The 15,710-nt window shown below is 37.2% G+C and overlaps 1 protein-coding gene across 4 annotated transcripts in view; it reads left to right on the top strand.

Moving 5' to 3' along the window:
• RHOT1 (ras homolog family member T1) overlaps nt 1-15,710 on the top strand; it is a 43,837-nt gene that overhangs the window by 14,982 nt on the left and 13,145 nt on the right. For all 4 annotated transcript variants that reach the window (XM_037913497.2, XM_037913494.2, XM_037913495.2 and 1 more), the window contains exons 5-16: nt 757-810; nt 1,317-1,369; nt 2,446-2,554; nt 2,898-2,999; nt 5,454-5,552; nt 6,961-7,069; nt 8,031-8,151; nt 9,975-10,059; nt 11,356-11,501; nt 13,824-13,924; nt 14,334-14,464; nt 15,039-15,122. In XM_037913497.2, coding sequence (XP_037769425.2) covers nt 757-810; nt 1,317-1,369; nt 2,446-2,554; nt 2,898-2,999; nt 5,454-5,552; nt 6,961-7,069; nt 8,031-8,151; nt 9,975-10,059; nt 11,356-11,501; nt 13,824-13,924; nt 14,334-14,464; nt 15,039-15,122 — 1,194 coding nt within the window. The remainder of the gene's footprint in view (nt 1-756; nt 811-1,316; nt 1,370-2,445; nt 2,555-2,897; nt 3,000-5,453; nt 5,553-6,960; nt 7,070-8,030; nt 8,152-9,974; nt 10,060-11,355; nt 11,502-13,823; nt 13,925-14,333; nt 14,465-15,038; nt 15,123-15,710) is intronic.

Raw genomic sequence — 15,710 nt, 5'->3', positions numbered from 1 at the left:
GTTATGTGGGATGCTGTGCTTTCTGCATACCCATTGCAAATGGTCAGCTTTGCCTTTTCCACTTACTAGCATGCCCAGAGAAGATGGCAGCTCTCAGCACAATATTCCTCCCCTTTTGGCAATTTGGGTTCCTGTTCCTGCTTGGCTGGTGGAAAGGGAGAAACCAGCTTTCTTTCAGACAGTCAACCAAGGGACTGACAGCGTTTGCAGCAAAATGATCCCAGTGCCTGAAAAATCCTGTTAGCTTTTTTCCTGTCAACCTGTTGCAGTACCCTTACGAGTGAACAGCTGCAGTGGGGTGTTTGTGAAGTTACTAAGAATCCTTCATTTCCTGCCCTCACTGCTTTCTGAGCATCTTAAATGCACCTTTGTATATTCTATATACAGGCAGTTTTTTCATGTCCTATCCTTGGTGGGTAGCCAAACTCGAGAACTGCAGCTCTGGGACCAAGGAAAAATGAGTAATCTGTGACAGTTCAAATGTAGATAGCTTAGAAGTCTGTGCCACCATTGCCCTGGAATGTACCTCTGCAAAAAACTGATTTGGGCATTTCTTAATATCTTTCATTTCTCTGCTCTCTTCAGGCCATCAGTCTGACTCTAAATTGTATGAGCAAGCTAGGGGCACAAACACTGGCCAACAATGAAGCATTTTTTACTCTTTTGTTGTGATGTTGCTAAGTATGCTTTTTAACTGTTTGCTGTTCAAGGGAATCCACACATTCGGGATTCAATGGTTTCTCTTTTTCATTTTAGGCTAATGTAATTTGCATAGTATATGCTGTTAACAACAAGAATTCTATTGACAAGGTATGATGAAAACACCTTTTATAGTATCTAGCTGCTGTTTAAGATGTATCTCCTGTGACAGGGTACCTGAAGGTACAGTGAAAACTTTGTACTTAAATATTTAAAGTGCATAAAATCTCACTGGAAAATATTACATAGTGTGTAATCTACCAATAGTATTCTTTTTCTGGTGGTTCCCATCAATCCCTCTTTTTCTTGCCTAACACTGACACCTCAGGGTTTTTTATTGGGTGTACCATTCTCATAAACAAGAAGTACTGGATAAAATTCTCTTCTGAGCTTGTTAATGCCATGCAATAATCTGCTGGGAGTGTTGCTATCAGTCAACTTATGCTTTTCCTTTTTAATTCCTACTCCCTCTTGGCCAAAAGTGGTGCTCCTGCCAACTCACAATAAGCCCAGAAAGCAAGAAACCAGGACCAGCCATTCTCAAGTTTATTGTATGCAATTTAGTCATATTAGTTGAAGTTTACATTTTCTTGATAAGCGTTAATTTCTTGCTTTAGGTAACAAGCAGATGGATTCCTCTCATCAATGAAAGAACAGACAAAGATAGCAGGTATGTACTGAGAGGGAGGAAAAAACATAAAATAGACCTAAATATTAAGGTGATGGGGGTGGTTAAATTACATTGAGGGTCTTGTTCAGCCAAAAAAGACAGATGTGGAGTTAGTCTGAAGTAGTCTCATTGCCTACATTTTTTACAGCAATTTTCAACTAGCAAGTGACTTTTTAACCCATCAGATATGCTATTTTAAAAATGTCATTGATGGCTTGCGCCATATATGTGAATGCCTTCCTAATTTTTCTGCTGTAATGTCCTACACGAGTTTTCTTCTGATACCAGTTAGGCTAAGAGACAGTCCATGGCTTGATCACAGTGCTGTCTCCATGGGCAGGCTTCTGATTTCTTCAGGCACCAGATATTTTAAGTTTTGTACAGATCTATGAAATGTTGTTGGAAGCTGAGAAATTAAAGGAGAGCTTTGAAGGAAGTTCCGTGACAAGCTAAGCATGGGAGACACAGCTTGTATTCTGAACTTCCTGCCTTTGGTTGGCTTAAGCCAGACCCTCATATTTGTGTGTGAATTTCTGGTTTAGCTATTTTTAAAACAAAACCCAGAAGAAAAAAATCGTTCGTAAGAATGTTGTCCATTTATTGTCCGTGTCTGCTCTTTCTGAGTAATCATGAGCTACTTGGGGATCTCTTGTAGTGCAGTGTGGAAAATGATTATTTTTACCCAGTGGACCAGCTTTCATATCTTTGCAAGGGTAGTGCACTGTGCAGTAGGAATGTCTACAAAATATCCATATGAAATTTTGTGTGTTCCTGTGTATAATGGAAGCTTTATAAGTAATTAACCACACTGTTTAACTTTTCCAAAAAATCAAAAAACAAGTAGACCACTTTGTAAGTTAAATGCTTGTCAGATTCATTTGTTTGACACCGTTATGAAATAAATCTAAAACTGCTAATTTATTTTTGTTCCTGCTCTTTACCATTGGTGTCTAGTTATTCATAGAAACAACATAAATGCAAATTGTTTACTTCCTTTCTAGTAGAGTAAGTTGTCAAATAAAATAGATATTTTCAGCTCCCTCTCATTGTAAATCTCTGATAAATCTTGTTTTCAGGCTTCCTCTTATATTGGTTGGAAACAAATCTGATCTAGTGGAATATAGCAGTATGGAGACCATCCTTCCCATTATGAACCAATACACAGAGATAGAAACTTGCGTAGAGGTATGCTCCTAAATTTTGGAATTCATTCTGAATGAATAACAAGTACCACATTGCTGCCAAGTTTATACTTTAACTTTTTCGATTGTAGTAGTGATAGAGCAGCTCAAAATGACTGCGTTGTTGTTGTTTGTATCGCAGTAGTGCTAAGAGGCTGCAACTGAGCTGGAGCTAGTCCCCGTTGAGCTAATCATTGCAAACACATAGGTCTCAATTTTTTTCAAAGGAGCACAGTATCCACTATTAAGGACCATATTTTCAAGAGTTCAGCTTCAATTTAGATACCCAAAGAAGTAGTGAAATATTTAAATGAGTTAACTAACTAATTTAAAGACTTATTTTTCAGTGTTCAGCCAAAAACTTGAAGAATATATCTGAGCTATTCTATTATGCACAGAAAGCTGTTTTACATCCTACAGGGCCTCTCTATTGTCCAGAGGAAAAAGAGGTACTTTATTTCTTTTTAAACGAATATATGTGTAGTAGTAGTAATAAACTTCGTTTTGCCAAACCATTTTCAGAAGACAATTACATTAAAATAGTAAAATATTTTTCCCTTCTAGCTTTTTATGCTACTTCCACCCCAGTAGATTTTTTTCTTGTTTCATTATTTCTGTCTAAGTGTCGGTCACCATGTGCCAGCTCCGTTATGCCTATAGTCTGTGACATTAATCAGAGCCGTGACTTTAACTAAGTCCTGGGGGGAGAATGTTGCAGGATGTTCATTTTACTTCACAATTAATTACGTGTACAAACAATTGCAAATTGATTTTCAGATTTGATTTGGTCCTGGTTGTACAGTTATGCCAAATGTAATCTGATATAATCTGGTTCCAGATTCTTTCTCCATGAACACAGATGTAAATTCTAAGTAACTCTGTTTACTGCAGTGTAGTTACTCCAGATTTACTCCAGTGTAATGGAAAGCAGAATTATTTCAGAGCACTCTTGTGAGATTTTGACAAGAGAGCTTCAAGCTGAGTGCATGTTTTTTCTAGTGTTACAGTAACAGCCATAGCTAGTTTCTTAGTGCACAAGGAAACTGATTAAATGAATTACCTGGGTGCATGTGGATTTTATAGTAATAATAATATAGGTTGCAATTAATAGAGGCACTGAATTTATCACTTATTGTGCATTGTCACTTCATCTTGAACAGTGGGGAAAGCCACTTCAGTCTCAAACATTGAGTAAAAGAAAGCCACAAAATAATCACAGCTTGACTTTGCACATCCTGATTTTGCCTGGTGCTGTTGTGTCGTGACATTGTATCACCACAGTGCAATTAGTGTCGTCATCCCTTTTCTTTCTCCCTCATTCTTCACCATTTTGTGGCTGGTAGTTGGAGAAGAGTTTTCTCTTTTTTCCCCTCACCATCTTATTTATTGGGAGGGAATTCCCTATCTTTCTTTTTTCTCTCTCACTGGGGGCAAACTCATCAGCTTTTCCTCTCCCATGCTGTTGGTCCATATGCTCAGTACTTTGTCTAATAGATGAGACAAGAGAGTTAAAATTACTGTGCTTGGCCCCAGGGCTCTTCCTGATACCTTGCCTAAACCAGTTAAACATGGATCAAGTGCCTGTTCAATAACGGTTCACTAGAGCCACTGAATTTAATTTTTTTGTGTGTGGAATGTCCATTTAAGATGCCTTATTAGATTTATCTTCATTGATAGACAGAAGATTGTTCTCTAGTCTGATCACATAAATAGGCTTTAATCTTGTAGAATCATAGAAACACATGGCTGGAAGGGACCTTAAGTGGTCATCTAGTCCATCCTGCAGTGCTGAGGTAGGATTAAGAATACCTAGACCATCTGTGACATGTGTTTGTTTAACATGTTCTTAAAAACCTCCAGTGACAGGGATTCCTCAACCTCCCTTGGAAGTCTGTTCCAGTGCTTAACCATCCTTCTAACTAGAAAGTTTTTCTTAATATCCAACCTAAATCTCCATTGCTGCTGATTAGTCCAATTACTTCTTGTTGTATATTCAGTGGACACTGAGAAACACTGATCACCATCCTTTTTATAACAGCCTTTAACATATTTGAAGACTATTATCAGGTTTCCCCCTCAGTCTTCTTTGCTCAAGACTAAACATGCCCAGTACTTTCAATCTTTCCTCATAGGTCATATTTTCTAAACCTCTTATTTTTGTTGCTCTCTTATGGATTAATGTATTATCTTAAAATGTAAATATTTTAAAAGGTGATCATACAGGGGCTGAGCAAGGGCATAATAGTCTAATGCAGTGGTTTTTAACCTTTTTTCATTTGCGGAATCTTTTTTTCAAATGGAGGTGTGGACGCCTTTGGAAATCTTAGACATGGTCTGTCGACCTCAGGTTGAAAACCACTGTGCTATGGTAACAACGACCTTTCATAGTCTGCAGACAAGAAGTTTAAAACCACTTGTCTAATGCACCTCAATGTATATTAGGAAAGGCTAGGAAAATTATTTTATTATATTATTATTCAAATTTGTGTCAACAAATTAGTTTTTGAAAGCTTTTTACATCACAATAAAGCAACAAATACAGAGAACTATTTTTGGATATTTGTGTTTTTGGATACTTTTGAATTGTTCAGCCTGCAAAGATAGATTCAAGATTTTATATAATTGAATTTAAGGAAGTTTAATATCAAAATGGACTTTTTTGTAATCTTTTTCTGAATAGAAATTTACTGGTGCCGGGTTTTGTTGTTTGTTTCTTATATTTATTAATTTTCTAGGTGCCCATTCTGAAAATCTAAAACAAAACATACATTAAATTGCCAATATCTATTTGAATTCTGTTTAGTGCTGTCTTGTGGTATTAGTGTGATTATTTTCATCTTAAAGCCAAAAAAAAAATTAATTTTCCTGTGAAAGTGGGTCCTAATTTCTCTCTTGATCTATAGATGAAACCTGCCTGTATAAAAGCTCTGACTCGTATCTTCAGAATCTCTGATCAGGATAATGATGGCACTCTCAGTGATGCAGAGCTCAACTTCTTTCAGGTAGGTCCCTACTATTTTTTTTTAATCACCCCCTATTTTCTCCATACCTAGTATATGGTAGCTCAGCTCTAAAATGCTATCAGAACAAGCTGAGGTGACTGGTAACCTTTGGATACCAATTTTTAATTGTTAAACTGTTCACTGGCTAGATTGGGCTAGACAATCTATGGCACGCGTACCAAAGGTGGCATACGAGCTGATTTTCAGTGGCACTCACACTGCCCAGGGGGGCTCTGCATTTTAATTTAATTTTAAATGAAGCTTCTTAAACATTTTAAGAACCTTATTTATTTTACATACAACAATAGTTTAGTTATAGATTATAGACTTATAGAAAGAGACCTTCTAAAACGTTAAAATGTATTACTGGCACGTGAAACCTTAAATTAGAGTGCATAAATGAAGACTCGGCACACCACTTCTGAAAGGTTGCCGACCGCTGGGCTAGATTGTGCCTTTTAAGGCACTGCTCTGTGCTTGGGGACTGGAGGCTGACTTGACTGAAATTTCCTTAAGTTACAGGGGAGCCAGTACAATGGGCATTGTATCACATAGCAAATAGGTGCATTATGTACTATCCTTCCTGCTGATGTGGATTTAGGGAAGGGCCATAGGCCGTGTTCCCCTTGGGAAACTATTACCATCTTCAGTGTCTCCACTGGGATTGTGCTTTTAGTCCTGTGTGTTGCATGGCGGAAGTCTCTTTCCATGCTCCCACTGGGTAGTGCAAAATCTTGCCCTATATAAATCATCTTTTATGGGTATTGTTGATGCCCATAACAGATACTGGGCCTCATTCTCCTTGAATGCTGGTGTAAAATCAGGAGTAATTCCACTGAAGTCAATGGAATGACGCTGGAGTGAGATGAAAATCAGGTCTAACATTTCAGATATCGAACTACATTTAACCTTAAGTATTAGAGCTAAGAAATGGAATGCAGAGTTAAAGCTTCTCCTCAAACCTGAATTCACATTATTGTGGCTAACTATTGCTAAGATTGTAATTCAGTTGAATATCCTGCGTTTGCAACACTTTTCTTGAAAAACTAAAAAGGGATTTTCTACATCCCTACCTCTACTGATTAGTGCGGGTTTAAATACAATCCCGAGGTTCCCCAGTATTGCTTTTCTGTTTCTTTAAACACCTGTTCCTCTCTAGGTGGCTGTGATTCTTTACCAGTCTTGAAAACTGAAGCAAATAATAGATACCCTGTCCTGTTCTGCTCTTTTGTGGGAGCAGTACCAACGAGCAAGGAACTGTCCTGCCTGCTCTGCTTTAATTTAGAGTTTGCTTGGATTGCCCCTACCACTAAATTAGCATAGCTTTTAGGGCTGTACTTTGAGTAGGATATGCTGTATGATTGACTTAGTATCAGTGTTTCTAATATGCCTTTTCCTTGTTTGTTAGAGAATTTGTTTTAATACTCCACTAGCGCCTCAAGCATTGGAAGATGTAAAGAATGTAGTCAGAAAAAATCTAAGTGATGGAGTTGCTGATAATGGATTAACATTAAAAGGTAGGTATTGGTTGAAGAGAGACATTTAAAGTTGATACAAGATAAAAGTCCATGTGTAATCTGTTGTTAAAGGAGGAAAAAGGGGTTGAAATACGATTTCAGTTTCTTGCTCCCTTGGCAACAAGAGCTGGTCATAACTTGGCTGTGGCATGGGATAAACTGAGGAATAATCGGGGAGAAGGAAATGGTGTTCCAGTGGAGAATGCTTAAGGGACCAAAATGTCTGAATTAAGTGTGCTGATTCAAATAAATTCTCTCTTGGGCAAATTCTATAGTTTCCATTTAGAGTAGGCTCTTTGTTTAGTTTCACCAGAGGGAGCACTAGCATAGATAAAGTGTTGGTTCCCACTAGCATTCTAGTGACTGCTGTGTAGATCTCTTTGGAGCAAGCGGTAAAAATTAAGGCAATATCTTTTCTACTACTTGTGGGAGCTGCAACTGTGAAAGCAAAAGTGAGAAATTGTAGGGGGAAAAGCCTAATCTATACGCAGCCTTAATAAATCATGTGTGGATTGAACTGGGGGAGTAATCTCAGTTTTTAGTAAAACAGGGAAAGTACTTAAGCAATTATCCTTGAATTTTGGCCTAGCAAAACTAATACATGCTTCCGTGAAACTACTGTAGAAGGTTGTCATTCTTTGTATGTTTAATGGAGACTGTATAAAAATTTTTAGCATGATACAAATTAAAACCAGCCTTGTAATAAAAATGCTGGGGCTAACACTTAGGAAACAAATTTTAAGAAAATAATTATTTTGGCGATCCGAGTATAGAAGTATTATAATTGTACAAATTGAAGGTACAGAAAATGTCATGTATTCATTTAGATTTTATATATCCTGCACTGTGCTTTTATGTTTGTGTATTTTGTTCACCCAATTTAAAAAAAACAACCACTCTCAATGTAAATGTTAAATGTTTGAAAGCCTTCATAGTCTTAAGAATTATCATTTAATTTCAGGTTTTCTTTTTCTACATACACTTTTTATTCAGCGAGGAAGACATGAAACTACTTGGACAGTATTGCGCCGCTTTGGATATGATGATGACCTAGAGCTCACACCAGAGTATTTGTTTCCTCCGTATGTTTCAGTTGTTAATTTTCACATGTTTATATAGAATTTGTATGTCATGCCTTGGGATTGCTAAATCAACTACTTACTATATATACACAACTCCCAACTTTGTCAGCAATATTTACATTAACACATTATGGGGTATATAGTATATAATAATCTCTTGATGTATGTGTCACTTCAGTTATGCATGTGCATTAAGGGCCTACTCCAATGCCCACAGAAGTAAATGGAAGTTCTTTCCAATAACTTCCTTGGGTGTTGGATCAGACTTGGAGCAGAATAATACCATTTTATACAGAGAGAGTAGAAGGATAAAGGAATTCCAATTTCGGTGTGTTAGCAGAAATGTCTAAACTTAGGTTTCATAGTGTCACCTAGTTTTCACTGTGGGTTGTGTATGGAGAGCAGAGGGACAAGGGATTTGCAATACCAGATCAGACTCTGTTCATTTCACTTCAGAATACTGTCCCTGGCAGAGGTTCATATCTCATTCTTAAGAGGAAAGCAAACTTTTGTCCCTCACAATGCCAATTGTGCAATAGGAGTCAGAGTGCGGAAGAAGGAAATTTCTTCCCTGAACACTACAATTGGTTTATGACCAGAACATGGGATTTAATTATCCTTTGTCCAACTATGACAGAAGGAGGACAGGAGACACTGGATGTGGTTTGATTAGGCCACTATTTTATTCCTAAATGTCAGGGAGTACCTAGCAGATAAAAGTGTGCAGTGCAGGTAATTCCATAATCATTTACATGTACTTGGTGGAGGAGGAGGCTGCTGTCCATCTTCCCCCTTCACCCATCTCAGTACCCAGCCAACTTGCTGCTTGGACCTTTCCTCAACCCCTTGAATGAGGGTTAAGGGGAACTGTAAATGGGGGGCAGGTTCCTTGCCATACCAGTCATAGGAGCTCAAGTCCCCTATTTTCATTCCTTTTAAAGAATACCTCCTTTAAATCCTTTACCAATCCATTTTATCTTATCACCATATCCCTTCCCAATGGAGTAACTGCACTGGACATCCGCCCCACACTTACACAGTGAGTTGTGACATGATAGCGTAACTCCCGTTTCATGTTTGCCCCAACTAAGCCCCTACCCATTGTGGAGAAGAGGGAGAAAAAAAAACCCTCTTGCCTTGGCCAGTATGGTGGTGAGGGAAAAAATTCCTTCCCAGTCCCCCGAGAAAGGAGCGACTAGTGTAATGCCCACCATTGATCATGACAAAACCTGGTATTTAACTATGGCCGTTGGTAGAAGGATGGGTGCTGCTCTACCTGGTCCAGGTAAAAGAGGGCTTTTCCTGCAGAGGCATAGGCCTAAATAGTCTCCCCTCTCTTCTGGTCATCTGGGGGGGATAGATCAGTGTCCCTGCTGACCTGGTTTGAAGCTGCCCTTCCTATAAGCCAGCCAATAGTCCCAACTGCTTAATATGCGGTGAAGTCATTCTCTTACCATGCATAGTTACAAGTGAGATAGTTATAAAACTGTCCAGCTCTTTTCATGGCATTTAACTCCTTTAGGATGAGATTTTCAGAGGATCTTAAGGGAATTAGGTGCTTAATTCCCTTATTTTCTTTTGACTATACCATCCTTATCTTTTTCATAGAATGCTGTTGATATTCCTGTTGTATCTGAAAGTGCCTTATATTACAGATGATTTTAGAACTCCTAGTAAACAGTGCTTGCTGTGTTTTCAGTGAAACAGAAAAGGAGCTGATTGCAAAACCAAAAACACTAAATGCTATTTTCATATTTATTTCTTGGAAGAATTACATTATTTATTATCTGACTAATTTTTGGTTCTTTTTTTAAAACAAACAGGCTAAAAATTCCTTCTGACTGCACAACAGAGTTGAATCACCATGTGTATTTGTTTCTCCAAAGCACGTTTGATAAGCATGATTTGGTAAGCTTTTAGTCTGACTTAAGTGGTGCTTGTATAATGTTTTAATTGCTCTCGAAATCTTAACTCTTTGACTTGATCAGTACAACGGGATGTTTATCAACAAAATCCAACCCCTGATGTCCAGCAGTCTTTTTTATCTTCTATTAGAATTGGATTGAAGTTTATGAAGCTGAACCAATTTTATTTTTCAAACTCGAAGAAATAATTAGGAGTCAATATTCATCTTTAATGTGGCACAGGAAACTAAATCAATACTTTTATATTGGGAAAGCCATCTTCCTTGTGTTTAAATTGTTCTGTGAGCCAACCAGGTAACATTAGTACCCTACTCCATATAAAGTCTATACATGATGTCAGTTTATCTCCTTCCTGGAACTAGGCTTTGTTAGCTCAAGTAACAAAAGAATAAAACTCAGCCTAAGCTTTCTGCTGAAGCCTGGCAATTCCTAGGGTGTCCTGTAGGGCTTCCCTGTTTCTTCTCCCGGTTTTCTTGGACCAAGGATCATGCTTCCCTCTGCTCTTGGAGTTGAATGGCCAGCACCGGTTACAGTGTGGCAGCAGTTCTGTGAGGGTTCTGACTCCTGATAGGTTGAGTCAACAGAACAGCTCTTCCCTATGCAGGGTCAAATTCTGCTACCCTTTTAAATGTTGCATTGATCAGTGATATTCCTAAACCAGGAAAAATGTTCTTACCATGTTATGAAATTGTATTTAAAATAGTATTTCTTTTACACTCACAATCAAGAATGCTAGAAATGACAAATGCCTATGTAGGAATAAAGATTGAATAAGGCTTTAACAAGAGATTCAATGTTTTGGAAGTTTGGACTTATTCTCCATTTTATGTATTCAGATTCTTAATTTGAAGGAACGGTTGTGACCCTTTCTTGTCTGTCTGAGGCCTGTTCTGCACTAGAAACTTTTGTTGCATAGGGATGCAATTTTTCTTTTAAACAACACTTTTATACCAGCAAAAGCCCCAGGGTAGATGCAGTTACACCAGCAAAAAAGTGTTTTTGTCTATATAACTTATTTTGTTAAGGAAAACGTATAAGTTATACCAGCAGAAGCACTCATACGCCAGTATACGCAGCTGGTATGTTTACCCTTTCTAGTGTGTACAAGTCCTGAGAATCCTTTTTTAAAACTGGTTATCCACCTACTGTAAGAAAATCCTTATGGAATGAATGCTGCACAGGCCATTCAAATCCCATGCAAGAAATACTTTCCTTTTGCAAGTATGTTTTGATGAGAATATTATTGGTATCTGATGTATAACTATGTGCATATTTCTAGGATAGAGATTGTGCTTTGTCCCCTGATGAACTCAAAGATTTGTTCAAAGTCTTCCCTTATATACCATGGGGACCTGATGTCAACAACACAGTTTGTACAAATGAAAGGGGATGGATAACATACCAGGGGTTTCTTTCTCAGTGGACGTAAGTACGGTACATTATATGTTGCTGTTGCCCAGGAGTTACATTAGGACCTTACAATGGCCTTACATTAGGACTTCATGTGATGTAATAACCTATTTTATTGCACATTTATCTGCATAGTTCTAAATATGCTATGCAAATCTTTTGTTTAAAAAAGTTAATAGTAAATCTAGTGAGGTAACTGAAAAAATCAGTCGCTTTTAACATTTTTTGATGAATGTTGTCAGAGCGATCTACTTCATTGAATGCTTTTAAATAACTATGCCAATTGAGATGTCACAGTTTTACAGTATGATTTAGTTATCAATCAGATCTAATCAACTATATAGATAGCACCGGCAGTGTTGCTGCTTAAACGTTTATAGCAAATGTGATGCCAAAGCTGTGGAGATCTACTTAACAGATGAGTTCCTGAGACTGCTGTAACCATATTCAGAGAATAGATTGTAATTCTCAGAGTTAGACACACAGCTCTTGTTTTAAAGGGAATAAGAAAGACTATTGCTATTGAGACTGCAGAACTAAGTTACTTGCTCAGTAAAACGTCCTTTCCATTTATGAAACCATGCTTTATTTGGAGCCAGAGGTTCTCGCTGAAATGCCTTGATGAAGTTTGTTTACTCCCTTAATGAGGTTTAGTCTGCATTATAAAGTCGTTGCACACGTTTGGCTCAGCTACCAGTGTTCCCAGGAGAGGCGTGCTGACTTAATGTGAATGGAGGTTGAATTACCTTGTACTCTGGAGAGAATGGTAGTTCCTCAGTAAGCTGGAGGTTGTTCTCTAGTAGGGCTTTCAGAGAAGTTCACATTATTTTTTTTGGCTGACTCCTTTTTGTTTGTTGTTTTGGAAACTTGCAGTACATTTTCCAGAACTTTTATGTCTGTCATGTTTACATAACTGACTTGTAGAGAAATTCACTTAAATATCTATTGCTGATTTCATGGTGCTCTGCTAGTTCAGTAGCAGATGAATATCGCTGACTAGAGCCAGGTGTAGCATGGAAAGCATGTACAAGCTGCTCCATATTGCTCAGTCAACACAAATCAACCCTGATCTCCAGCATCTTGACTATACCAGTCTTAGTCCTTTTATCCTCCTAACCCACCTCTGCCAATGTATTTCCATTCACCTGGATCCTGTCACTTGCTTGTCTAATCCTGAGCCTCTCCTATCCAAACATTTACCAGTCACATTAAATTACATGGTGTGGTTTTTATATGAGCATCCATGCTTAAAGGGGCTAATCTGAAATCACTAAATTTCTTCTTACTTGACCTAGGCCATAGGTCCAAACACAGGATTGAAACATAGGTCTCCAGAAACACTAACTTTCTGTACCAACCAGCCATTGTCACAAGAATATTTAAGGGATGCATATTATTTTTGGATTTTGTCAATCCCGCTGTCCTTAGTTCATTTGAGATCATTGATAGTGGAGCTCCCCAGAATCCAGTGTGTTTGATTTTCATAATTGCTAAATCAAATGTAACCATGTACTTGCTATGTAATTAATGCATACTTTACCAGTATATCACCTATGAGAGAATGTTTGATATTTATCTAAGAAAAGCTATTGGATGATTCCATTTCAGGTACCACTTAAGTTTCTTTTGAATGCGGCAAAGCACTTTAGAGAACTAACATGTAGGAACAGTATTGAGGACATTCACTGTAAGATCCCATTTTTAAAGCTTTCTGTTGAAGATCTGCTATTATGTAGAAAGGAAGAAAGCCAAAATGTTGAAGAATTGACCAAAGCAATAGAGCTTCTGGAGCCACTGTGTGGCCTGCTGCTCAGAGAACTACAGGCTGTTCTGGAGTTTGGGCAGTGTCCAATGATCATGGCTTCAGGACTCTCACCAGATTTTGGAAATCTGCCTGAAGTAGTATGATTATTGAGTCATTAATTGTCACCCTCTCAATAGTTAGTCAGTATTTTCTCTATATATACCTCCTGTAAACATTAAAGATGTTACTGTCTTCTGTTTGCTTTCCTCTTGGCAGTGAGTTGGGAATACAAGGGAGGAGCAATCACATTCATTTTGTGTTGTGAAAAGCATTGTGTAGGTTGTCAGCATGGGTGGTTTGATCTTAGCAGGGGCTGCCCTCATAGTATAATGGGTTCGTTATATTAATAAAACTAGGGCCATTTAACTTTAAAACACCTGTGTTCTCATCACTGTATGGCACCAGAACACTCTGCTTTTGCCAGAGGTAGTACATAGGGCACAAGTACTTTTAATAGAAATCTGGAATGGTGGATGTTGGCAATTTAGGAATGATTGTTTTGGGATTTTTTTCCCCTCTCTTTTTTTCCTTAGACTAACTACATATTTAGATGTACAGCGCTGCCTGGAGTACTTGGGCTATTTAGGCTATTCAATACTGACAGAGCAAGAGTCTCAAGCATCAGCAATTACAGGTAAGTATCTGAAATGCTGTTAATACAGTTTGGGAGCTTATTTTAAAAGATCAGTTTCATACATCCAATTGCCAAGCTGTAAATTGAGTTTAAATGAAATGTTCTGTGTTTTTTTCTCCTTTCTGCTTAGAACACAGACATATTTTGAAAAGGAATAATATCCTGGAGAGCATTCTAGTTTGTTTATAAAAGTAAAAATATATATGTAAAAGATTATGACTTTTATAAATGACACCATCATATGAAAAGATTCTCGATTCCTGTTGAATTAGTTGGCATTTTGTTCACTTGAACTTTTTAAAAAGTGTGTGCCATTGGGATATTAAAGATTTTTATTACAGATGTTTCAAATATGATTTAAGTAATTTAACTGTTCCTACTCTAGGAATTTAAAATTATTTTTTTTAAGTAACTAGAGATAAAAAGATAGACCTCCAGAAAAAGCAGACTCAAAGGAATGTGTTCCGATGTAATGTTATTGGGATGAAAGGCTGTGGGAAAAGTGGTGTTCTCCAGGCACTTCTTGGAAGAAATCTAATGGTAAGAAACATTTTCTTTTTAATTTGAGTTGTAATTGAATAATATTGAGAGTTAAGTTTAGGCAACAAAATTCTGTTGACAGCGTGCCCTGGCTGTGATGATTTAGTTGGGGATTGGCCCTGCTTTGAGCAGGGGGTTGGACTAGATGACCTCCTGAGGTCCCTTCCAACCCTGATATTCTATGATTCTGTGATTCTATACAGCTGCCTTAAACTTTTCTTGTTAGCACTAAAGTTTGGGAAAGCCATCATGGATTGCAGAATTTTACAAATTATCAAGTAAGTGAACAGATATGATAATTGAGGATACTGCCTTGCAAAATGTGCTTTGTTCGTTTCCTTTGACGTTAGTAGTTTTAGTTTTAATCTTTGATACTTCATGACTGACAAAATGTACTACAGCTACATGTTTACTAGCATACTATGAAGTCTTCATAATATAAGACTTCACCATAGTTCTCTGATATTAAGCAAGTGCAACTGAGTAGGAACTGAAAAATTATTTAAATACAGTTTTTATGGGGAGGAAGTTGCTGTTGATTATTGTCTAACCTTTAAATTCTTTGTGTTTTCAGAGGCAGAGGCAAATACGTGCAGAGCACAAATCTTACTATGCGATGAATACAGTCTATGTATATGGGCAAGAAAAATACTTGCTGGTAAGACTTACATCATGGGTGTTTTTTTATATATTTATTTTGTATATATATTAATATATATATTTTGTCAGTCATGAAGTATCAAAGATGTAGTGTGTGTGTGTGTGTGTGTATATATATATATATATATATATATATAAAAATTTTAAAATATGTTGTATTAACTGGTTTACAGAAGGCTACGTTTACTTGAGGCAATTGTTTCTTGTCTGGATTTAGCTGTCTTGTGTTCTGGGTGTGAGTGCTTTTTTAAGACCTAAATACTTTCTTTGAGCAGCATTAACTACAAATTTCTAGCTGCTTGCAAAATTAAGTTTATATAACTCTGTAAATTATTGATTGTGCAATATTTTATTTTTGGCACCTTCCCTTTAAAATGTACCAAAACCACTCTGAGATAATCTTAATTGCACTTATTCAGTTGGACTCCTGTTACAAGGTTTCTGTTCTGTTGTTATATCCTAATTATCGCAACACCTAATTTAGAAAACATTCAACTTCTCAAATCTAATACACACATCGAATTAAAATCTTCCATCTTATTTTCTTTACTTCTAAACATGTAGTCAATGCAGTGTTAAGATACTT

Source organism: Chelonia mydas, chromosome 14, assembly GCF_015237465.2.
Source record: "Chelonia mydas isolate rCheMyd1 chromosome 14, rCheMyd1.pri.v2, whole genome shotgun sequence".
NCBI classification, from domain to species: domain Eukaryota; kingdom Metazoa; phylum Chordata; order Testudines; family Cheloniidae; genus Chelonia; species Chelonia mydas.
This window is presented reverse-complemented; position numbering and strand designations above follow the sequence as displayed.